At 44.6% G+C, this 26476-nt stretch overlaps 1 protein-coding gene across 2 annotated transcripts in view; it reads right to left on the bottom strand.

Annotated features, from left to right (window-relative positions):
* Positions 1-26476, bottom strand: part of UTP14A (UTP14A small subunit processome component) — a 458135-nt gene that overhangs the window by 89638 nt on the left and 342021 nt on the right. For both annotated transcript variants that reach the window (XM_085607771.1, XM_085607772.1), the window contains one exon: positions 2894-2993. In XM_085607771.1, the coding sequence (XP_085463897.1) occupies positions 2894-2993 (100 nt within the window). The remainder of the gene's footprint in view (positions 1-2893; positions 2994-26476) is intronic.

Genomic DNA, 26476 nt, shown 5'->3' with positions numbered 1-26476 from the left:
TCTCCATTCTGCAATGATGAGCATTTTGTTATGGGTGCCCGTTCATTCCAAGGTTCCCCCTAACATCAAAAATAATATGAAATATGCCAGTGCCCACTGGGAATCCTTGCCATTGACGTTATTGTGTAGAGCGGCTCTCTACAAGATGATGGCTCTCCAGAGACTGCTCTATGTAATGCAAAATGCACCCTACAAGATTCCACCAGCAGTGTTCAGGGGTTTCGGCCCAGTAGTCCGCAGACTCCTGTGGAAAGGGGGTGCTCCGAGAATTGCCCTAGCCAAATACAGCGGGAGTATTCGAAGAAAAACAACCTGCACACATCCTGCCCAACACTAGATGGCATGAGTATGCAAAGCATGTGACCTACAGCTCACATGCCTTGAACATATTATGCCTCACAGTTGCTGGCAATCAATGACTGAGCTTTTCGTGGACCACCAAGACCCAGCTTACAGGCTGGACAGAGGGTGCATGGGCCCGGGTGGATACGAGAGACTTCTGTATGGTAGGACAGGCAGAGGCAGCTGGCCACAGCACACACAAGTTGTAATAGATGTATGGCATAAAACTACCAACTTCCTGGGAGGGAAACGGACAGCCCAGACCCCATAATGGTACAGCGCACTCTTGCTGGAGGTGGGAGGGCAACAAGGATTTCGAAAATGGGGACTCATTTGTATAGAACAGCTGGGCGACATCTGGAGAAATCAGACCTATCTAATGATCCCTGTTGAACCCAAATGGTTACTCCTGGGAATAAAAGGGGAACAAGACTAGCCCACGTCGAAAGTAATCTGGCTGAGACTGGGAGCGGGGGTGGCAAAGAGAAACATTGCAAGAGCATGAAGGTGCCACGGCCATACCGGCGGTTAAGGATTGGAAGGCGGACCTATACTGGTATATCACACAACATGAAGCTACCTAGACTGCTGCCAGAGGGCAGAACAGGTGGTCTACACAGCAAGAGGCTGTCCTAAGAAATGGGAAAAAATGTGGGTCGATTGAAGGGCCTACAGGAGATAGGGCTAATGGGATCAGTGAGTGGGTAGTCGCATAGCAACAGAAGATAAGGGGTACTGTGCAAATTGATTTAAATGGCCCTACAGCACCAAGTCTATAGTCTGCAATGAAACGAGTTGTGAGGCATTAAGGCAAAATGTTTATGTGCTGTACCTCATCATGCCACTGCTGTATGATTTGTGAAACCTACTGTTTGGTTTTCAATAAAGAAATAAGCCAGTGCCAGAATTCTGAAATGTATGCTGTCCAAATATCATAGGTGACCCTTGTATCAAAATGACCTCAGTATGTCAGAGCCAGCATTTTGTCATGGTTGCCACCCACCCATATGCCAGGTTATCTACCTTTATGCCAAGAAATAACTCCATTGTGGTAGTACCAACATTTTGCCAGTATTGTCCACATACCAAGAATTTCCTCAAGTATGCCAGTATTTTTTCAAGGGTGCCCTATATGCCATGAATTACCTTTAGTATGCCAGTATCAGTATTTTAACATTGATGCCCTTTGTGCCACAAATTAACCTCAGTGTGCCAGGATAAAGTCACAGGTGCCTATCAAGTGACTTAAACCCAATGCAAAAAGTTAGGGTGGGCTTTACTATCCAACACAGGATTTGTGTTGAATAGTAAATCTCAACTTTGCGCTGGTTTTGATTAATAAAAGTGACGCAAACCTGTTGCAAAGCATTAGTAAATCTGGGCCCCGAGTGTCAGTAAGCATGCGTGAGTGAGAAAGAGAGATTAAAAGAGAATGCAAGTGAGTGAGAATAAATGAGTATAAGGGCATGTACAGAGAGTGTGAGTGACAAAACTGAGTATGTGAGTGAGAATGAAGTGAAGCTTGCAAGTTTGTGGTTAGCCCTGACACACTGAATGTAATCATTCTTTTAAAGAGAAACCCAGGGCAAAATACTGGCATTGTCATACTTGCAACAATCACGACTTGCGTTGGATAGTATCCAAAAGTAACGCAAAGTTGGGCTCTGTAGCGCTTTGCGCTACTTTGAGTCTAAGGGGCATTCCTTGGGTGGTGCATAAGTGTTCCCATGTAACCACCCAGGCTTTGACACAATTTCCTATGTTCAAACACTGGCAGATAGAAATTAGTGCCAAAATGTTATGCCTCCTGGAGGAAGGAGTAACGAGGAGAAATGTTTTCATTTCTCTTTATTTTTCAAACTTTGCATGTGAGCCGCACTGTACAGTACACATAAAAGGTGGGAAAATTCTGAAAGCATAATGTTTTTTTACTGGAGAAGTCTGGAAACTAGTACTTCCAGTTCGGGCTGTGCATTAAATTGGTTTTGTAGATATGCTTTACCCAATCCGCTCATTGAATTGTCTAACTTTGCCCAAGGTGTCCATGCAGATTACTCTTTCTGTCTGGGGCAAAATAACTTTTCATAGAGTTCATAGACACCTCTGAAGGTCCAGAGGAACCTATGCTTCAGAGAACGTACACACCCTTGCACTATGCTGCAACGGTTTGTGCACTGGTACATGGCTGCTAAAAGTGCGCCAGCACGCGGGGAGAGGAAAAATGCACCCTATCTTGGTAAATATGACTTTTCCCTCTACCTTTGATGCAAGGCAGAGCAGGAATTTTTGCCACCCCTGTGATCTTGATACAAATGTTGCCACTTGTGAAAGCAGGTTTCGCAAAGGCTGTGCCAGAAGTCGCAGCTGAAACCCTGTGAAGCCCTAAATGATTACGAATAAAAATATTTCCATCAGAAACGGCACAAACAAGTGTTAACTATTAAAATGGAATGATAATCCATTTTAGATTTACATATTTGTGAAATTGTCAAACATTAAAATAGGTAGAGCAGTGCCTTTTTTCCAACCCGCACAAACAAGTTCTTCTTACCTGATGGGCTGCAACAGCAATGTCTCGCTTTTCATTTATTATGACATTTGGCAGGCGCTGATCTTTTCTTGGGAGACCAGGAGCAGCTTTGATAATAAATCTGAAAAATAACATAGACTGAGGCCTCTTGTGCTTATTTGGGCAGATGCAGAAATGTTGATCATAGTTTAGGTCAGGCATAAGTATAATCAAGCAAACAGCAAGCAGGCAGGGGACAAAATACAGGAACGAGGGAAGATCTCCAGCCTGCAAAGGCAGACAGCTAACCTAGACAGAGGCAGCATGCATGCATCTCTACTGTCAGATGAACACCGCCCCTCATCACAGACAGTACTGAGGTTCAGGAGGATGCCTTCAGGATGTCACAGTTGCACTTTCCACAGCTAAACAATCTTCCTTGTCTCCCAGACCTCAAGAGGGACGTTACTGCAATGCTTCACTGTTTGCAGGCCACTGACAGTAGGTGATCTATTTGACAAAACAGCGTTCACATTCCTTGACTAACCAGTGGGCAACACATGGCTTTACAGCAGATAGACAGCTACACAAACAGATGCATCCAACTAAGGCACGTTATGCAGATGAGTTCCATGGATTCGTCGGTGCTCCCCTTGAGACTACTAAATATACTTTATGCCACAGTTCATTACAAATGGAAGACTGTGTCCATATTTGGCACAATTCAATTTGGAGTCCCTATTTCATGTACCTCAGGCCAGGAAAAATAGGATTTGGGTTTAGGCTCTCACTTACTATGTATAGTGGAAAAGAAATCCGTGCAGCACATCACAAAAATCCTTTAAAAGCTGTATATAAATTAGTGCATAGGAAAGGGAGCAAAATACTGGCATCCCAGTAAAAGTTCCAATTGCATTCTGGCAAATGCAGTTCATGATAATTACCTTAACTCAAAAGTAAGGAAGTGCTTGCGATCGTTTGACCGCGCCAGTGCTGGCATTTTGGAAGGAGGGGTGCTCAAGGCAGACAAGCAGTGTGCTTCCTTTCCCCACTGCTTACATTTATTGGGTAGGTGAACCTTGGGGATGCACTTGTGTGCACGTAGTCATATAGAAGAACTAGTTACTTCCCGTTGGTAACACTCTTTCTGGTTTACACTAACTGCAGATTCCTCACCTTTTGAATTACCACAGGCGCCTGACTGGATCAAGAACTTTTCTTAGCAAATGTTCCTACAAGCCAATAAGTGACCTCAGGGTCCCACTGACGCATAATAATGGACGCAGGGGGAAACATACACAAGCCCCTTTAATAAATACATCACAACTGGTGACTTGAATAACAAGGCTGCGTCAGAGTAAACGCAGAAAGGTTAAAATGACCGATACATAACCTGTAATGGTCGACACTGCAAGGGATTGCTGGGCTAGAGATTTAACACTACCAAACATTAGACAATTTGGCCTGAAGGAGGTCAACCTGACGGTCCCCAGGCCACAAACTTCATCAAATGACCAGCAGAAATAGATGTGGTAGAAGGGTGTCTAGCAGCAAGAATGACGCCCACTACTTCTAGACCGCTCAGTTGAATTAGCTCAATTCGCACACATGGAAGTGTACATTGTGGAGGTTTCATTTCAGAACCCTGTCCTACATCATTGAAGTCGAACTGCACCAAATTTCGATTCACAAATAAATGGCTTTTAGCCTACAATAGTCTTGGTGCCAAAGGAGAAGCTAGGATTTATCCAAAGTTGGGGGCTGCGCCTTGGTAATCTAGTAACAAGACATAGGCCTGGTACTGGCAGACACCCACTCCTGAATGGAAGCAGAGTCTGAGTAGGTAGCTCACTGGAGTAGAGGACTGTCCTAGAGCAGCTGGAACCAATCAGGTCTCTGGCACAGTAGTGGAGGCACAAGTAGGGATACCAACTGCGGCACAACAGGGTCAGTCAGCACTAGGACAGACTGGTGGAAGTCTGACTAGAGGCTACTGCAGCTGTGAGCAACTCCGAAGTGAGCCAGATTGTCCCAAAATTTGTAGCATGGCCTCACAAAGGCATCTATCAGATGTGGGTTCGAGGATGGCACAGGAAATTCTCTGCATGCTTGGACCAGCCTCAGAATGGACTGAGTTGGACAAAAGGAGGAGACACAGGTTCTTTGTGTGCCAACGGCACAACTTCTCCCCGCGGTGGGAGTGGTGGGACAGGGATGATTCCTACTGAGACTTCACGTGTTTGTGGCGAGACTTGCCTCTCAAAGTTATCATCAACTTACACAAAGATAGTGACTTGGAATGGGACCCGAAAGAGAAGTAGGCCCACAACTATGAGCGGGTCCGCTGTCTGGAGCGCTGACATGGCTCATTTCTTTTGGCCCATGAAGTACAATTTCACCTTCCCCTCCCTGATAGTTTTTGAGTTTATCAAGAGGCAAGTTGTTGGAGGATATGAAGTTGCGCTTAGACACTGAACACACAAAAATGGGAGTGGTATGGAGTAGGGTAGCTATGGAGGGAGGGTAACAGCACCAGTGCAAGAGATGTGGAGAGAGCAAGTCAATGCCGCTAACAAACAGCAGTGTGCAGGGGAGCAATAGAGCTACCCTGTTGGGAGTGGGGGAGAGAAAACAAAAAAGAAGAAGAGCGGGATGATGAGGAATGGAGGACGCAACGGTGGAGCAGGGATGGGGAGCAATACGGAGAACCTGGGGGAGGGGTTTGTGAAATGAAAGCAGCACACAGGAGACGGGGAGAGAAAAAGTGCTGATTGCAAAAGAAAAAATCATCCTGTGAATATAACCAGTGGACGGATATGTCATCTAAACAAAAGGATGACAAAGATGCAATACTCGAGAGGAAGGACAGACACAAAAAAAGAAGAAACACCATTGAAAAAGAAAAAAGCAAATAAGACGCAAAGAAAACTAAACAACGATATGCAATGTGCTGAACCAAAGCCCACTGTATTGATATTGTACATAACACGTCTTTCAACAACAGACAGCTAAAGCTGTAAGAAGCAGAGACCTACAAACTACCAAGGTGCACTACTTGCTCGAAACACTGACAGAATTTCAGTTTTCATTAAGGAACACAGGCATAATAACTTACTAGAAAAAGAATTCTCTGATGTGGGTATGCTGAAAAGTTACATACACATGATTTAGGGAGATTCATGAAGTGCACAATGCACACTTTACGGTCTTGTGGTGCTATTAATGTCACATCTCAATGTACTCAAGCCATTGTATTCCACCTAAATCGGGCAGTAGAAACACAGTTTGGGGGTTGGGTGTAATTAAGTAACACCAAACAGTCAACAGACTAATATCTATTGGGTGTCAAACTCACGGGGTTCACACAGCTTTGGGATACCCCCCCCCCCCCATTAGCCATCAGGTATTCAAGCAGATGGTCTGGAAGGCCCGAATAATCTGCTCCATCATTAAAGACAAGGCCCCCTTATCATTCATTATCATTAAGACTTTATTCGGTTATAAAACAATGATAACCATAAAAGTACATAAAAACATATTATATCACATTTCACATTTCATTTTTCACATTTCAGATAATTTCAAGTAAATAATGATGGAATAAAATAAGTGTTAAAAACACATGGGCTCTAAAAACATTTAAAACAATATCGATTTTCTTAAATGAAAAACATTTCTAAGAAATACAGAGACCGAGGCTACCGTAAATATATCCTCAAGTTTTCGTATAATCAAAAAGGCAGGTCGGCATTGTCTAAGATTCATATATTTTATAATTGGCTTAATCCACCTTTCCCTGGGGATAACGTAATATTTACAAAAGAATAAAATATGGATATCCGATTGGGAGGATATGTTGTCACAGGGGCATTTAATAATTCCAGCTGACCAATCATTTTTAACAGGAAAACTCACAGACCTAAAAAGAAACCCAAGTCTAAAACGTATCAACAGGAACTTTTCATGTTCCGTCAACCGTAGGGTTAAATATGGTTGAATATCCTGCGAAATTAAAGTCAGTTGATGGGACATCACTGTTTTTTTTGTCAGTTCCGTACGTTCTCTTAACTCCTATAGGTACATAATACATAACCTTTTCAGTTCCTTCCTAGAGATCGTCACCATAGACTCAGGATCACCATAAAATTCCAGATGGTTAATATGGCCACAGAAGCTTTTAATGTACCTCAGCCATTTCATTCGGTGCACATTCTCCAAGTTTAGGGCATCCCTCAATATAAGGCGACTCAAGTGGCACTCATTTGTAGTCCAAACCCTATACCACAGGAGGACAGGCTGAATTCTAATAAGGTCCTCAATATATAACATTCCGAGCTCAGCATGGACGTTATAAGTGGATGTGCTCTCTGGCATAGTTAAAAGAAATTTCAAAAAGCTATTCTCTGTCAACTGTAGACTGGTTACGTTTGAATAGCCCCAAATTCCCGCGCCATAAGTTGCCACGGCCACACAACTAGATTTATAAATGCGCAATAGCTAATTCAATGGTTTCTTACCCATCTTTTTACTAAAGAGTTTAAGGGACGTTATGGACTTACTGAATTGCATATTTCTCCCCTTAACTGCAGCATTCCACTGACCTGAGCATTCAAACATAATTCCTAAATAAGGGAAGGTAGAAATATGTTCTAGTGGCTTAGAATCTATGAACATAACTTTTTTCCTCTGTTTAGTTTTAGTGCCACAAATCATGGAAAACGTTTTAGTACAGTTCACCTTCAGGTCCAAACTAGTCATAAAAGTGGAAAAGGAAGTAATCATTGTTTGCATTGCAACAGGGGTCCTTGCCATCAAAACGGCATCATCTGCATAAATTAATGCCGGAATGTGGCGTTGTGATGCCGAAGGCATATCTATGCAGTCCCTCAGCAAGGTATCCTCGAGCTCATTGATATAAATTGTAAATAAAAACGGGGCAAGGACACATCCTCGTCTTACTCCCCTCGCAATATTAAACATTCTGGTACATTCTCCTTTTATACCATATCTAATTGTAGCCCATGCCCCATTATACAACTCCCTAAGGAAACAAATAATATTGTCCTCAACTCCCAACCGTATTAAAATTAACCATAGTTTACTGTGTGTAACACAGTCGAAGGCGGAAGTTAAGTCCACAAAAGTTAAAAACATTTTCCCACCCTTAGCCTTAGTATATTTTTCCAATAGAATGGATAAATTGAGTCCTTGGTCTACAGTCCCTACCCCTTCCCTAAACCCATATTGCAGGTCGCTGATAATCTTATGCTCGTCTGCCCATACCTGCAACCTATCAAGAATAACCCTACCACAATTTTAATGGTAGAATCGAGTAGGGATATGGGGCGATAACATTTACAGCTTGCCCTATCGCCCTTTTTAAAGATAGGTACTATTATTGATTCATACCAGGTATTAGGAAGACCAAGCTTACAAGCAGCATTCAAAAATCTAGTTAATAGGGGTGCCCATAGTGTTGGGTTATCTTTAAAAACATCTACCGGTACCCCATCTGGGCCCGGTGCCTTACCCCCCTGGCTCAAGCTAATGCCCTTCAACACCTCACTCAGTGTGAAAGTGAGGTTCAGGCTCTTAAATTTTGTGGGTATATTGGGTGAATCTTGCTTTATCGGTTCACTCAAAGGGTCAGCAGGGCTATAAAGGGACTCAATGTAACTCACCCATTCATCCTCACCAATGGCAATCTCAATCCTCGCCTTAGTGTCGTCCTTAAAAAATGGTGCATTTACTGCCCTCCAAAAGGCAGTCATATCTCTCCGTTCCGAAGCACCTAGTAATTCCTCCCAAGCTTCCTTCTTTATACTGGCCCTCCTGTTCTTAATTGCCAATTTATAAGATTTACGGAGCTCCCTGATCTGCATTTTATCCCTTACATGCCCATTTAGTGCCAATTTAAGTTTAGAGTGTGCCTTCGTGCACTCTTGGTCAAACCATCCCTCCTTTTTTTCTTTTACTATTATTATGTTTTTTCAAACTAACCCACAAACTTTCCTTAATACATGTTACAATAAATTTAAAGTCATTTAATACTTCTGAGTCTTTGGACGCAATGTCCAAACAAGTATTAAAACATGTATTACATATCTTAATTAAGTTGGAGCGAAAGTCAGCAGGTACAAAATTAGACCATTTTAGGGCATATCGATTCGGTCTAGAGATAGCAATATCTCTAGATTGTAGCCTAGGGATGCTATCAGGGATGGCACGAGGGTTACTAAGTTCCACCTTAATGGGAAAATGATCACTAAGAGATATTTCTAAAACGTTGTGATTTCTGACACTACTCCTAAAACACGAAGAAATCAAAACAAAGTCAATTACAGAGGAGAGTCCCCTACCACAAAAGGTAGCAGTGAGCAGAACTTCTGGTTGACATAGTGTGTTTGCAAACCCTAAGTCGTTCACGAAAAGAATCTCATTTAGGGCATCGCCCTTGCCATTGTGTTCAAAGTGTGTTGGTGCGGACTCCTTATCCAAGGTTAGGCCACAAATTCCATTTCTGGCTCTATTACAAATTGTACAATTAAAATCACCCCCCCATATGGCGACACACTCCTTTCCTTTATTACAAAGTATAGAGTTGATTTCCGAACTAAGCTTTTTAAGTACTAAAGCTAAGTCTGCCGCGGGAACATTATTATAAAAGTTAATAACCAGAATACAGAAATTTTTCTTCATGTGTAAGCCAACAATGTGATAATAAGTGGTATTATAAAAAGACCTCTATAGTTTGACAAGTAAAACAGTTAGAGACGTATGTGCAGAGCCCACCCTTAGCTCTGCCATGTATTGAGCCAATTGCCGGAGTAAAAATAGTTCTAAAACCATTCAAATGATAAACGTCCTTCGCCCACGTTTCTTGTAGACATATGACATTGTGGTCTTCAATTAGTTTAAGCCATATCGGGTTATCCAACTTTGCCCTAAGGCCAGCAATATTCCAGTAAATGATAGTCCAATTTTTTCTAGTCCTATCATATGTAGCATGTCTTGGGTTAGTAATATTAGCAATATTCTTATCTATAATACCCTTTCTCTTATCTTGGGTTCCCAATTGTGCCATATCCACCCTTTCGGTAAGTTTAAATTCAATACTAACCAAATCCTGTGCTGCTCGATCATAAGAAAGCCCCTTTCCCTGGCTATCCTCTACTAGTATGGGGGTGGAGTTTTCCACACAGGTATCAATTATCTGTTCCCGTGCTGGTCAGTCTACCCCCCCCAAGCCTGATAAAGTATCAAATCTATTATGCGTTAGGACATTGAATAAATTCCCTATCTGTTGATAATGATCGGGGTTATACGATCTGAAACCACCATGCATCGTGGGCACCCTATTAACATTTTGATGGTTTCTAATGTAAGGGGGCCTTCCTTCATAGCGTATTTTTTGCAGTCTCTGACCAGTGGCAGCAACAAAGGGAACTGGTGGATAGAAATAACTTAAATCCAAAGACAAGATTCCACCAGGATTTCCATAGTTAGGAAAACCACGAATAAATTGGGCAACTCTTGGGTCTCTAAAATTTATGATGATACAATCCCCGGTAATATCTTTAGCTATAGGCCCCAGCCAATTCACTCGCCGAACATTAATGATTTCCCCGCATAGGTCAGGTCTGAGAGGTCTGTTTTCCCTAACCAAAACATAGCCTTGTTCTTTAATTCAGACGTGGTTTCATCCCTAATGTTACTCCACTCTGGAACCCCTGCAAGTACAATTACGTAGGGGTAAGAGTCCGGTGGGAGATCAATTCTCTTTTTATATTCTTTTCCTTTGTTTTCCCTTATTTTTTCTAATCCAGGTGCCATGTTATCAGGAACTTCATTTATACATGATTTAAGGCTGTCTATATTAATTACTTTTCTGGCCTTTTCATTTTGTGTGGTATTATCAGTATCCATCATCATTTCACCTTCCTGTAAGGCCGGGTTTTTATTACCTTGTCCAAATGTAGTACTCGCTAATGGTGTTTGTATATTTTTGGGTGATACAATAGAATTATTTGTCATAAGTTTTGTGTCCCCTAATTTTTTCAGCAAAGCTGAGTTCTCCCTCGTGATTTTTTCCAAAACTTCTAACTGTGTACCTAGACGTCTGGTACGTTCTAACAATGGGAGAATTAAAGACCTAACTAAATGCTCGATGTTATCCAGTGAGCATACAGGGTTTCCATCGATTACAGGCGGACTGTTCGTTATATCAACAATCGAGTTGTGTTGGTGGAATCAGTATTTACTACTTGTATGGGGTTTTTATCCCTATATGTGACCCCCTTTTCGTGGCGCATAGGTAGAATACTCTTACTCTTTTTATTGCGCACACCCTTATGTTGCTTTCCACCTCGTTTACGTTTTAAACTAGAAACATTTCCCTCTACTGGTTCGGGGTGAATACATTCAAGTGGAGGCTTGCTATTAATTGGTGGAAGGCTTTGACGTCGACACGGTTCCATAATTGGATAGGCCATGAAGGATTCCAGACTTGTATCAATGCCACTTATGTCCAATACCGTGGAGAGGTTGTGTTGTTGACATGGTATATGAACATTTTGGGTCACTATTGGGTCAGGAGACAGTACATTAGCAATTTTCCCCAAAGACAACTTTCTCATGAACACGGGATCAAGAGATAATCTTTGTTCGGTTAATGCTATCTCCTTCTCCAAAACAGTCACTGCCTTTGTAAAGAAGGCGTCTATAGTGCCAACTAGCCCAGTTCCAACACCTCCAGTGTGCGGGATGTTTTTCAATACCATATTTGCTAAGCCTATCTCAGGTACCCAAATCCACAAGATGAAATAGCTATATAAATGTGGGCGGCAACGGTGTTACAAAATTGCAACTGAAAAAGTACATTACTGAATAAAGTCTTACAATCTTACTGGAATTAAAATCGACAGGGGGAGGCCCAGTCCAGTCTCCTCCGGTCTTTGACGGGCTTAGACGGGCCCGCCCTTGGCCCGGGCTTCGCCCGGCGCGTCACGCGCGCGATCCCGCGACGCGGGGATCGCGAGGTTCTTTTAAGTCCGGTGCGGGAGGGAGGGAGGGGCCGCTGATGGTCACTCTGCCCCTAAGCCTCCTGGAGCCTGTAGTCTGCTACCGCCTCGGGTCACACAAAGCAACACTCGTCGTCCCTTCTCTGGCGCTGCGCTTCCCCCTTATCAAACATAGCGCATGGATGGATGACATTACAAAACTACAAACACCTTGTATCACAGAATTATTTTACCACTGGATACCCAGCCACTGTCATGCTGCAGTTCTGAAGATATCAGCTGGGTCTTCTACCTGCAAAAGCTCATCTTCCACCCAGATTGCGATAAAGAGTCACTGACACCAGTCCCCTGTGTGGGGCTTGGAAGGAAGACCTCCTCCATTTAGTCTGCACCTGTAACGTGGTACATGGTGAAAGGAGACAGTTACTGAAAATAGCTTGTAATCAAAGAGGAACATGTTAGCTAAGGCAGGCGGCGCTAGCCTGCTTCGACCCGGGGGACTCCCAGCTGAACTGTCATTTTGTTCAATTCATGCTGAAGGTGGAGAGAGGCTGCTCCACAGCACAACCCTCAGGCCCGGCGAGGCATACGTACACCACAACAATTGATTCGCCCCTTCTCAAACCTGAACACATGAGGATAACACTGGCTGCACTTTCTGCACTCGCACTTTACTACATACACATAACCAAGGCTATCTGATAGATAACACCAACCGTTTCCGAGGGTACAGCCAGATCGATGGGGGCTGCGGAATCCAAAAGTTTTAAACTCCCAATGTGCTGTTTTAAACCGGTCTTATTGGATCTATTTTAGTATAATTTTAAGGAACAAAAGTACTATGTACTTCAAAACTTCAACTTGTCGTTTTATTGCAATAGTTTTAAGTAACTATGCAATTTGTTAAAAAACGTAAACTTAATGTACTAAAGAGAAACACCATAAAACATTACAGGCATGGTAATTAACTCGAAATTGGCCTATGCTAATGTTCTAACAATGAGATGTGCAAAGATTTCTATTGTTTAACTCCAGTAAACACGGAATTCAATAGCAATCCTAAGCTTGGAACAATGTGCTCATATTTCAGCAGGGCTAGGATGACTACATTGTCTTCCAGTTGAGAAGCACATGTATTTAAAACAGTATGTCGGGCTTGGAAGTGCATTGTGGTAAGTGCCCACAGTATCAACAAGAAGAGATTGCAGGTATGAGGCAAATTATATGATCCAGTAACTAAGAGCTCCATTGAAAGAGTGATTGGAGATCTGCTATCAATGTCCTAGGATTGGTTGACATTATTGAAAAGATTTCACTATTGACTTTCAAGCAAAAAGAAAAAGATGTTCGTATTCGGAAACAAACTGAATCGCAGTGTCCCATGCCAGAGCCAGTTCTGCTTTTTCCGTATCTTTTTCAATATAGTATTTGACATTGCTAGTTTATGAATCCTGGCGTCTACAGGCAAGTCAGTTTACTGTGTTTGCATTGTAAATGAAATAAATTAAGCAAAAGGACAGATTTATAAATCCGAGTTAATACTCTTAATTTTACATGATCGGAAAATCAGGAGCCAAGGAGTATTGCTTCCTGTGACCCCTGAGTTTTGTACTTTTACATAACATGAAGGTTGCATTCGGTCAGATTTAAATGTTCATAGCTATCAGGCTGCAGAATTCAGTAATGAGGCTGATCACAAAGGATCTACCTTTGGTACTGGAAAAAGCATGGCTCCTTATTTAGCAGAATGTCTTTGCTCACGTATAGAAGACTCAGATTTCTAGAAATAACTGTGGCCTGCTGTCACTCTGGATTTAGACCTGCACATGAGGCTGAGATGACTAGTTTGCTGGATGGGGATAGCAGCATTTTTCACTAAGCTAAACAGTCTTTTTCCTCTTCATTACAGGGAAGACTTAGATTCAAAACTGACAACAAATCCAAGATATATGAAATAGGGGATAAGGCAAGTAAACTTTTAGCCTGGCTTGATAAGAAGGAGCGAGCGCAATAGCGCAGCTGCGCACTTCGGACGGTTCCCTGACGGCTGCACCGGAGGACACAGTGAATATATTGGCAGAGTATTTAGAAAGGGTGTACGAGTCGCAGACGACCATAGAGACGGATGAGGCTCAAAATTATATTAAAGATATCCATATGACTAAGCTGTCCCCAGAGTCGGCCCTCGCCCTGGAGGCTGACCTAACGATCGAGGAACTGCAGATGGCTATCGACTCCCTGCAATCCGGAAAAGCAGTGGGACCTAATGGATTGCCCATTGAACTATATAAAAAGACTGCCAACACAATTGCCCCATATCTATTAAGGATGTATCATGAGAGTCTGGAAGCAGGGGAGCTCCCGCGAGATCAGCGAATGGCCACCATAGTGACGATCACAAAACCTGGTAAGCCCCCCGAGGAATGCGCTTCCTATCGCCCGATATCGTTAATTAATGCTGAAGCCAAAATATTGGCCAAACATTTGGCAACACGGCTGACCCCACATCTTGCGGCCCTAATTCACCCGGACCAGTCCGGATTTATGCCCTATAGGAGCACAGCTCTCAACTTGCGTCGGCTGCATGGAGTTTTGGCTCGTATGCCATATATTCAGGAACCAGCGGTTATCCTTTCCCTCGATGCGCGAATTGCATTCGACATGGTAGATTGGCCATATCTTTTTGCAGTCCTGTCCTTAGACACTTAGGCTTTGGCACCAAATTCTGTGCATGGATACAGTTATTATACACTAAACCCCTAGCACATGTAGTGGCCAATGGTCATATCTCAAGAGACTTTCCGCTGACGCGTGGAACCCGCCAAGGATGTCCATTAGCCCCATTACTCTTCGCGCTTGTGTTGGAACCGCTGGGGGCATGGATCAGGTGGGAACCAATGATTTGAGGTCTCAGGTGGACACCGGACTGGGAAGACCGCATCTCCCTATATGCAAATGATGTGTTGTTGTATCTAACATCCCCTAGACGATCCATTTTAGTGTTGCTAGACATTTGTGAGATATTCGGTCGGGTGTCTGGATACACCATCAACTGGTCCAAATCAATTTTATTTATATTACATGGCCCACCACCGGTGATTCCAGAGAATTGCCCGCTGCAGATCACTGAGGTTACCTTCAAATATTTGGGCATATATGTCTTGCCCAAGCATGACGAATTTTTTCAGAGAAATCTAAGGCCCCCCCATGGAACGGTTTAGACGTGACACAACGGTCTGGCGCAATTTACCACTGTCACTGCTGGGAAAGGCAGCGCTGTTTAAAATAATGGCACTACCACGTTTTTTATATATTTTGGAGAATACCCTGTTTCGCGTACCACCAACCTACTTCAAAATAATAGCCACAGAAGTCTCTAGTCTGCTATGGGGGAATAAACCTGCGCGTATAGCACAAGATAAGTTAGTCAGGAGCTGGTATGATGGCGGTATAGCCCTTCCAAATATACAATTGTACTATTGGGCAGCTCAGTTAAAAGTAATTAATTGTTGGATACATGCCCCCCAGACTGACCCAGCATTTCAGGCAGTTCGGCACGGAATGGGAGAGGAAGGGGTCATGTCAGTGCTTTACAACAGAAACAAATCCAGACTGCTAATTGGGCCAACTGCACACACAGTTAGTATATGGTATACAGCACATGCCAAATTGGGATGGCAGAGGGCCATCACGCAAATGACACCACTCTGGACTTCACAACGGCTTGGGAGACTCAGAAACAGTAAAGGCTTTAGTAAATGGGATGCCATAGGCATATCAACGGTGGGTGATCTCTGGAAGAAAGGCGAAATGGTCACGTTTGAACACCTAAGGGCTCAGTATGATCTCGCCTCCTTGGAGATCTTCAGGTACACAAAGATCAGGCATGCACTGCAGGCAGTTCTAACTCCGGGCATCACCCTACCAGAAGCTACTCCACTAGAAGATAGATTGCTGACTGAATATATGCAGAAAAGTGCCACCTCCTTCACTTATCGTAAGTTAGTTAACAACTTGCCAGACCCCATGCTGACACTTAGACAGAAATGGTCTGTGAATCTGGGAGAATTTGATGACTCGGATTGGCAAGAGGCACTATCGCCCCCTCGTGAGGTTGCAAACCCTTCACGATTAAGGTTGGTACTACTAAAAATACTTCACCGTATATATTACACTAGAATGACCCTTTACAAAATAGGGACAACTTCTCATCGGTTCTGTCTGCGAGGTTGTGGGGAGGAAGGTACTTTCTATCATACTATATGGGAGTGCCCAAAGATTATGGCATACTGGGTTCAAATAATGAGGACTGCATCACAAACTGTGGAAGTGTCTTTGACTCCGGAACCAAAAAGATGCTTATTAAATATGTGGGAACCGAATGATCTGAACCATTCAACGCAGGATTGGGTAACATTGGGACTGATGTTTGCTAAGCGAAACATTGCGCAGAGGTGGGGTTCAGGGGAGTCACCTACATTGCGAGAGTGGTGTAAAGACATGGATGAAGCTATGGTGGCGGAGAGGGCGGCATATGTACATAGAGGGTGTTCCCAAAAATGGGGAAGAGTTTGGGGAGCCTGGAACAAATTCAGAGGATATATATGTGAACCACCAAGCATGGAGACTGATCAGATGTCCGACTAAAGGGGGTGGGTGGGGGGGGGGGCGGGGGACGGGTAACCGAAGTTGCTGTACTGTTTGTGGGATCGTTTCTACTGCCATGGGTAGGACTGAGGTAAAAGATGTCGCAATTATATGTGCCAAGGGAAGATGAACAAACTGTAACCTGTGTGACTTTATGATGCCCCAACTTTACAATAAAAAAATAATTAAAAAAAAAAAAAAAAACTGACAACAAATCACATTTCTTTTCTTCGCGGTCCGAATAGTAGTACTTACATTTGTATCATAGATCTTTTTACTGAATTTTTTTTATATAAATAATTTTTCAATGTTTATTCTGAAACTGGGAGTTATATTATTTTTCCTTGTGCTGTACCTTTATTCTCAGAAAAGGCAGATAAACAGATATAGAAGCGCAATACAAGAATTCATTTTTTTATTTCAATTTTGTTGAAACAAAATTGAGACTATCAAAAACCAACACCAGTTTTCTGGATATTTGCTGGCAGAGACTGGAGAACTCAGGATTTTCACCACTGCCACCATTTGAGTCATTGTAAAATACAGAGAAAAAAATGTTGCTGTCTCCGTTTTCTCAAGGAAAGCAATGAAAAAACAAAAAGGTTCTCAGTCGTGCCTCCAAGGTCACATATGTTTGCTGTTCCAAGAAACGGGTAGAGACTCCTTGTATCAGTCTGAACAATGCCCAACAGGGTGCCACCCACAGTATCATCCATGCTAGGTTACTTTTAGGTTAGCGGGCCAGTCTTCGTGGCATAAATGACTGTTAGTGCTAGTCATCCTTGTCCTCCAAGGTCTCACGCATGTAGCCAGCAAGATGCCTTGCCGACAGCTGCAATCAAAAGAATGTGACAAGTTTGAATCCCAAACGAGGCTGACTCATTCTTCTAAAGTCAATAATTGGGAAGCCATTAGAGAGGGACCTCTCAGCCCACCCCTCCTGCCCGGTGACACTATGAGACAAAGACTGAGGCTGGGCCTTTTCGGGACAAATACACAAAAAAGGATCTTCATGAAACCAGTCCCAGAGCTGGGGCACAGGAATCTACAAACTCTGTAAACTGCATCTAAAAAGAGTGCTGAAGAAAAAGTTACTTACCTTCAACAAAGACTAAACTGGTAGAGATCATCTAGCTGCCTATTCCTTACCATCGAATTATCTCCAGGCGTCACATTGGAACTGGAATACCTTATGCAGTATCCCTGCATGCGAGTAGGTGGCACCGTTCAGCTATGCATCGTCTTCCCCAGTACCTATATTTGCCCCACACCAGCTCGCTGACATCAGTTACTTTTCGCAACCTTTCCACGCCAGAAGCGCAGAGCCACAAATGATGCTGTTGTACTGGTGTGCAGCACTTAAGAGCCTCAAATACCTATATCAGAGGCACACCATGTCGCAAATTTGACCCAACAGCAGGCTTATATCGTCTTGGAGAGGGATGCCTGGCTGCCAGAATAACATTGCAGACTTCAAGGGGAAGGTCAAAAGTTATCAATGGCCACCGCTCCATCTCCAAACAAAGGTGGAGCATGCACAGATTTATGTGCAGCACCCTGCCCTGCTGCTGAGAAAGAAGATCCATCCGAAGGGGCAGCCTAATCAGAGGACTGATGTTCATTCTCAAGAGTTCATAATACCAAACTATCCTTTTCCATTCCAGAGCTACTTGAGGGGAACTGGTGGAAAGTTGTACAGCAGGCCTGAGTTCCACTTGAGAAGAAAAGCATTCATGAGCGAGAGCCTCCTTTGAAACTACAAGGCAGAACTACTGACATAGCGCTTTTCCAGTGGTGCAAACTGATCAAACCAATGTTCTCCCCAATGTCGGAAGAGACTATTGTCACTTCCCAATGGAGACACCATTTATGATCTGCAAGCATCGCCAGCTGAGTTTAGCCGCTCTGATGTTCAGAGAGCCCACCAGGTATTGAACCACCAGGGAAATGTCCTGACGTTCCAGCCATGTCCAGAAACACAGGGCTTCTTGACACATGGTCCATGACTCCGCCTGTCTGTTGCAGTACCACATGGCGGTGGTGCTGTCCTTGAACACCTGCACAAGCTTTTCCTTGATGACATCCACATCGCCAGCAAGTTGATGGGGAGCCGGAAATCTGCCGGAGACCAGGGCCCTGTGATCTCCATCTCTCCCAGATGGCTGCCCCAGCCCAGGAGTGACGTACCTCTTCACTACAGTCAGCTCTGGTTGGGGAAGGGCGAGGAGCCTGCCGCTGACCTAATTGCGGTTCGTTAGCCAACAATGAAGTTCTTTTGAAGTTCCTGCCGAGATCCGGACTAGGTCGGAGAGATTCCCCTAATGCTGTACTCACTGGCACTTCAGGTCCACTGCAGAGTCCGCGTACGTCAAGGGGCATGGGTCATGAGCAGGATGCATGAGGCCCAACAGCCTCAGAGTCCATTTCACCAAAATCCAGGATAGAGGCCTGACTCGCTGTTCTGAAGGATAGGCTTAAAATTGCATGCATCCAGAAAAGCTCCAATGAAAGGGAGTGTCTGAAAGGAAGTTTTATTTGACTTTGGCACATTGACAGTGCACCCCAGTGAGAGCAGAAGGTTTGCAGTAATTTGGAGGTGGGAGAAGACCACCTGGCGTGAGCAAACCTTCAACCACCAGTCATCGAGGTAAGGGAAGACTGGAACTCCTGACCAATTCAAGTGTGATGCAACCATAACCATCAGCTTGGTGAACACTCGAGGGGCGCTGGTAAGGCTAAAGTGAAATGAGAATGCCTGTAGTCCATCGTGAAGTACAGGTAACAGCAGCGGGAAGGCAAGATGGGGATGTGGAAATAGGCATCCTGCAAGTCCAGTGCTACCATCCTGTCTCTGGGATCAAAGGCAGACAGAAACTGAGCCAAAGTAAGCCTCTTGAACTTCTCATTCTTCAGGAAGAAGTTGAGAGGGCGGAGGCCTATGTCCTTTTTGGCACCAAAAAGTAGCGGGAAAAGCAATCTCAACCTACTTCTGATGCCGCCACCCTCAGGTTGACTCCTTTGGCCAAACAAGCCAGCATATCCTTACAGTGTAAGGAGAGCTGGTCCTCCGTCAGCTGGTCATGAAAAGGGGGGGGCATGGGTGGCAGGGTTTCCAGAAAGGCGATGGAGTAACCCTGCTGGACAGTTTAGAGTATCCACCTGTTCGATGTTACTGAATGGCAGAAGGGCAGGTGATGGAGGATCCTGCCTCTCACTGGATGCCCGTGCTAGTATTATTAGGGCAAACTAAAGTGCTTTGGAGGTTGCGGCTGCTGGGGGGGCAGAAGGGGTGTGGGGGTATTGGTGGACTGGTCTCACCTCTGGCTGGTGGTCCCACGTGGTCTGTGGCAACCTCGTCCATGGCCAAAAAAAGGTTCTGAAGCCTGCTGGTATTGGTGACAAGCCGGGTAGGGATCCAGGCACAGGCTTCTCAGTGGAAGAGAGTTCTTGAGCTTCGTCGTTCCTACGCCTCATGCAAGGACTTGGATGGCAGGCTTAAGTCAAAGAGTGCTTTAACTTCTCTGAATTCTTCCTTTTGTGGTACTTACTCGAACAACGATCATCGGGAGTGGCAATGCGAGTGGTACCGGGATCTTGCACATGACCAGGATATTGAACGTTGCGAGGTTGGCCGATGTTGAGGAGCTATAAAGAGCATTTCCGCAGCGCCTTTGGATTAATGGCCTGGCAGTCCTCTAATGTCTTGTAGTCGTGGTATCCCTCCAAGCGCAACAGACAAACTAAGTGTGGGACTGTCATAGACTACCTGTGGCAGGCACCAGATGGTTTGAAACTGTTTTACTTTTAGGGGACATCACTAGCACACCAGGAGACAAGTCTAAAAAAAAAGCTTTGACAAAACGTCACTTAAACACTCTCTGGATCAGCGCTGACTGGCTCAGCAAGAATAGAACAGAAGTCAGTGTTATGGGGTGATGCCTATACAGGCACCACACACGTCACTACCAGTGTAGTCGAAACACGAATGTGGATCTGAATGACGTCACCTACCGGTGTGCAGGGCTACTGCTCAAGATTTCCCAGATCCAGTCTGACTCCTGGGGATAATTCTAAGGTAATGTGCAGCTAGAAGTCTCTATCAGTCGGCGGTAATCGCCACATGGCCCAAACACCTGCTGAACATATTCGGCAGGGTGTTCTTATTCAAAATGATTATGCTCCTCCAAATTCTATATACAATCCAAAATGTCTCCCATCCGATTTCCTGGGCCTGGTTCCAGAAACAGACAGATAATATCTGTTCCTTCCTAGGGATGTAGAGGCCTGCCAGAGTGACATATGGTAACTGCGTTAAGTCCACATATTATATGAGGGTTGGGCATGCGGAGGTTCGTTTATACTACTTAGCCTCACAACTTCTGAATGCGAATAACTGGCTGATGGGGGAGGGCAGGACCCAGCATTCCGTCTCTAAGTGGCCCAAATTTGTCAGGATCAAATATTTAATATACCATTTTGAGGCCAGATTCCTCGGACCCTACCCAATAACACCCGAGTGATCCTTCAGTCATGGCGCTCGGCACTGAAATGGGCAGGCTGGGATCGGAAAATTAATCATGAACCCCTCCCTCCCCCCCACCCCCCACCTGCTATGGACAGATACTTGACTGCACCATACAGACCAACTTTATGGGCTCAGAAATTGGGACCTCATCTGGATTGCCAAGGTGGGCGACATATGGCAGGGATCCAATTTAAAGTACTTTGTTGAGCTCCAAGGCAAATGTTCCTAACATAAATCCCAATTCAACCAATATATACCGATGTGGCATATATTCCATCCCCATAAGACACGCCTGAAGTTCGCACCAGTATGCAGCCTACTCGAGGCACAAATTCTCATGGGCCCCATAGGCAGGGGAGGCATCTCTAGTATAAACAGATCCCTAGTTATCAACTCCCCAAGCTCTCTCTAGGACGTAAAGGTAAGATGGGCGAAATTGACAAACTGGACTGGAGGGACGCATGCACGTCCCCAGAAGTTTTGGTGATCCCATCCAGACTCAAACTCATCCAATTCAGTTATCTGCACATGACCTATCACACACCTTTGAGTCTATGGAGGGACAATAATATGGTGGCACCGACATGTATTCATTATCAATATGCAGAGACCCACTTTTACCACATCACATTGTAATATCCTACCATTCAAGGACACTGGTAAAGAGAGTTTGTGGAGATCTCAGTGGTGTTGGGAGCACTGTGGAACACTCCCCAAGAGTATCATGGAGGACTTTGCTGGACTGAGGGGGGGGGGGGGGGGGGGGGTCGCTCACTCCTTGGTATTGGAACAGTATTAGCAAAGTCTGACATTGCCATATGCTGCTGCTCCCCCACCCTACGACACTGGTGAGCTGGACGTTGGCGATGGACTAGTCTGCCAAACTTGCTGGTCTATCCGTCATATTGTTGTATAACATGATAAAATGTAATAACATTTAAATTATTAAAAATAAACAAAAGTCGTCTTAATTGTAACCCCCAGTCATTTTGCCAGGATTTCTCGTTAACCAAATGCAGAGGTTCCATAACAGTAGACAGTGCAAAAGACCCCTAAGGTCACTAGGGTTGGTGTTCGCCGACTGACAACTCCATCTGCCAGGTTGGAGACCAGATCCTTGGAAAATCATGATCTTGCCAAGAACTGCTCTGTGCAACCATTTTGATTGAAGGAGCCCACTAACTGCTAGAGAGGAGTGCTAGAAGAGCAGGCCTTGGAAAGATTGGTTAAAACACACAGATGATCGGCTTATTGTGATCCAATGGAGGACTGGTACAGCCAGGCCCTACTGAGAGGGCTTGTGCCCCGGTCCCTCTAAACTTTGCCTGGAGAGGAGTATCTCACTACTCAAGAAGCAGGAGCACCTACGATGGCCAGCAAACTAAAGTATCGCAACTGAAGTCAGTGGTTTTATCAAGACTTTCTTAAAACACCTGGATGACCTTTGGCAGAGGATCAAGACACCTCTAAAGTGCCTCGACAACCGAGCGTTCACAGTTGGAGGCCACCAAGAACATTGATTAGTTACTCTGACAGGTTCAGCTCTGAGTAAAGATTGCATCTACAATCAGCAGACTCTCTGAACGCCACAGGGATCAAGAGTACAACTCACTGAAATGTCTGCTCTGTTTGAGTGGCCGGGTTGAGACTGGGCATGTAGAACCAACCTGAGGAGTGCAGTAGCTCCTCATTGTTTTTTTTTTTTTTATTATCGAGAGACGATTACGCACATATCATACAGATACCATATGACCATATGTTTATACACATAAGCTCCTTACAAGAGTGAACAATTATACATTAGATTCCTAATAAATAATACTGTTATTTGCATTTTTCATATTCAATCATGCATCTATTGTGCAAGTACTTTAGGCTAGTTAACATCCAGATTTCGCCTTCTCTATCTGGTGTTCCTACAATTTTCAGGGTTAATCGCTGTGTGTCCTGTCCCGATGAGTTCAGCCCGCTTTCTCACGCATCGGCAAGGTGGACAAGAATATCTTAACCTGTCTGCGTTCACTAGAGTTGTGCCACGTTGGGTTCAATCTACCTCAGCCTCCCCCGTCTCCTTGTCCAGGAGGTAAGCCTGGTACTGGCCCCACTGGTTTCTAGGGCGTCTCTGTGGTGGGAGCAACTCACTGTATAAGTCCGAATGAGTGTTACAGTAGACCATATCTGCATGCCATTCACTTAGAGTGGGAGCTGAGCCTTGGGACCATCACATTGCGACCCAGCAGCTGGCCATAAATAACACAATAACCACTAGAGGTCTAATATATTTCTGTTGATAGTCTTATCAAAACCCAAGAGAGCTAGCATGGGATCAGCCACCAGCTTGGCACTAGTGATCTTGCTCAATTCGCTAAACACTACATTCCAAAATCCAGCTACTCCCCCACATGACCATGCTACGTGTAAAAAGTCAGCCACAGCACATCGGCATCTGGGCCCCTCGATGGAGTGCCGCTACCCATCTCTGTGTAACCTTTGGGAAGTATAATACACCCAGTTCACATATTTGAAGTATATGAGTCTGTGTCTCCAGCAGAGTGATATTGATTTGGCTATTGAACAACAGTATTGCCAATCTTTGTCTACGATTATTTTATCTAGATCTTTCGGCTATTCCAGCCTAGCACGTGTTATAGTGGGCACGTGGGCCTCTTGTGTCAGTCTGTATATCTTCGAGATCTGCCAGGAAGGGTTGGTCGATAGGATCAGTGATGTTAGTGCAAGTAGTGCGGGAGGATCCGACATGTCCTCTCCCAGCAGTTCTCGCAGTGCATGTCTAATTCTGAAATATTGGAAACGATGTATAAGCTTCCTAGCTTGCTCTCTATCTTGAAACCCATCCCAACCCTTATCCTCGCCATTCTGAATTAACTCTCCCAGCATGGTCACTGCCAGATCACCAAGCACCTTTACGACCCCTTTTTCGCTGCTCAGTGGAAGCCAGTGGCACCATTCAATTTGGGCATGTGGGGAATATAATATCAAGTCAGCCTGCTGTTCCAATAATCGACGCCATGCATGTGTCACTGAATTGAGGGAATCAAGACTCCGTAACAACAAGATGGGTTTCCGAACAAAATTTGTTGGGGCGGGAGAGGTTGCGCAGCCTCCCTTTCAATGTAGAGATGCGGTAAATCTTGTGGGTCGTGTAACCAGTGATATGCTGCTGAGCACTGCACCATTCTGTAATATATACCATACTATACCATATAGTATGGTAGTGTGAGGACCCTCCACTGTACTCTGGACTGCTTACTGGCCCATATCAAGCACAGGAGTTTGGATCATAAGTCTGCGAAGAATGACTTGGGTAGGAGTATAGTGATATGGTGAAATAGGAATAGGAACCTAGGGAGGACTATCATCTTTAAAAGTGCTATCCGCCCCATTAGGAATAGTGGAAGCCCAATCCATTGCTCAATATCTACCTCTAATTTGTGCATTGTTCTTCCACAGTTATCACAGAAGACCTGCTCTGGATCGAGATGTTTTGTATTCCTAAGTACCCGACAGTCTGTTGTCCAGCGTAGGGGGTATTCCAGTGCTATGGGCCTTACTGCAGTAGTGAGTAGTAATATTATGGATTTGTAATTGACTCTGAAAGTAGAGAGCCTTCCATAGCTCTCCAATTCTCGTAACATAGGGGGGGTTTGGTCTCTGTGTCTCGGACATATAGAAGTGTGTCGTATGCGTATGTCGACACTATGAGGTTATAGCCTGGGAAGCGTAGATCCCTGTGCCCATGTTACTCAAGAAGCGCGCATGCTAGCAGTTTAGCCACCAGCGCATAAAATAGAGGCGATAAGGGGCAGCCCTGCCTAGTTCCCCTAGTGAATTTTATCAGAGAAGTGATGGTGTCTCCCACCCTGACCCGAGCCACAAGCTCAGCGTATAACGTATCTATTAGCTTTAGGCAGACCTCTCCCACCCCAATGCGGCAAGCACAGCTCGCATGAATGCCCACTCCACTGAGTCGAACGCCTTTTCTGTGTCTAAGAATACCCCTGCTGCCCTTACGTTGGGGTCAATTCGCTTTATGAATCGGAATAAAGTGCAAAGATTGTATGATGGGTTTCCTTCTGGGACGAAACCCTTCTGTTCCGGGCGTACCACCCCTGGCAACAAGTGCGCCAATCTGTTGGCCAAGATCTTGGCATATATTTTAGTATTGAAACTTAATAAAGGTAGGGGTCTATAAGAGGAGCATTCATCTGGAGGTTTACTGGGCTTAAACAGTGTGACGATTAGTGCCTCTCGTATCGATGTTACCGTCGATCTTGGTCAGGCTATGCTGCATTGCTGGGAGTATCTGTTTTAGATCAGGGTCTACAGTAAGTTCAGCGGTGTCTGACCCCATCTCCGCAGAGGTCACGTCCGCTTCTCGTGGTTTTATACTTTTAAGAGATTTAAATTGCAGTCTATGCTACGTCTTGTCCGTTTTGCCCATCTTGTGCAGTAGCGGGCTCTGCTGTAGGGTTGACTGATGTACTTGATCAGCTGCCTGGGGGGGCAATAAGGAGATCCCGCCAGAGGGTCCACAGGTTGTGATGGCTAGTGTTGTTCCCTCTCCAATCAAGCTTCCCTAGCACCAAGGCTCACTGAGTGGCTTATGGTTAGTCTCCTGCACAGTTGCCTCTTACAGTGTAGTAGGCCTCTGTGCCCTTTGCCGTGTCACAAAAGTTAATCAGGGCTCTTTTTTCAGGATGCTTTATTATGTCTTAGCTGAGGAAGAGACTTCTGTATGTCTCCAATCAGGAAGGGCCGGCTTGATGTGTTTATCCTCTGTGAAGTTGCAAATTGATCTGTATCTCTGGCCCCCTGTAGCGCGAGATCTCGGTTTTTAGCAATGGGGGCCCCCTGGAGCCGCTGTGTCTAATTTACCTTGCGCCACCGGTCCCGCCTGTCGTCTCTCCTCGGTTGCACCTTCTGCCGATGCCTTATCTGGGCGCTTAGGTCTGTTTGTGCTCCGCACTCACACCAGATCAATGCTGCATCACTTACTTGGCTGACGTCTTAGGCCTCATGCAGAGGGAGGGCCCAGTCAGCGGCTATTAGGGCCTCACTACTCAAGGGGACCTCTGCAGGTCTGGTGTTTATTCTTCCCTCCCTGCATCTATGTCCACTCGTCACCTCTCTCCAACCACGGTCTCTTATCAATTCAATTCAATTTCAGCTTTATTTCGACTTATTTTGTCATAAAAGCAACATACATAAATTAAAACATGTATAATACACAGTCCAAAATTTCCAGGCAATATAAATGGAGGTCAGTCACATTCAATTCTATCACAGCTATGCTAAAAACATATAAATTAGTTAAGAAGCCAGATAATATATAAAAGATTATTATAATACATTTTTAAAAAGGGGGGAAGAGTAAAATTCATAATGTCGAACCAAGCAAGAGCGTTATCTAAC

The sequence above is a fragment of the Triturus cristatus genome, chromosome 5_2 (assembly GCF_964204655.1).
Source record: "Triturus cristatus chromosome 5_2, aTriCri1.1, whole genome shotgun sequence".
NCBI lineage: Eukaryota > Metazoa > Chordata > Amphibia > Caudata > Salamandridae > Triturus > Triturus cristatus.
This window is presented reverse-complemented; position numbering and strand designations above follow the sequence as displayed.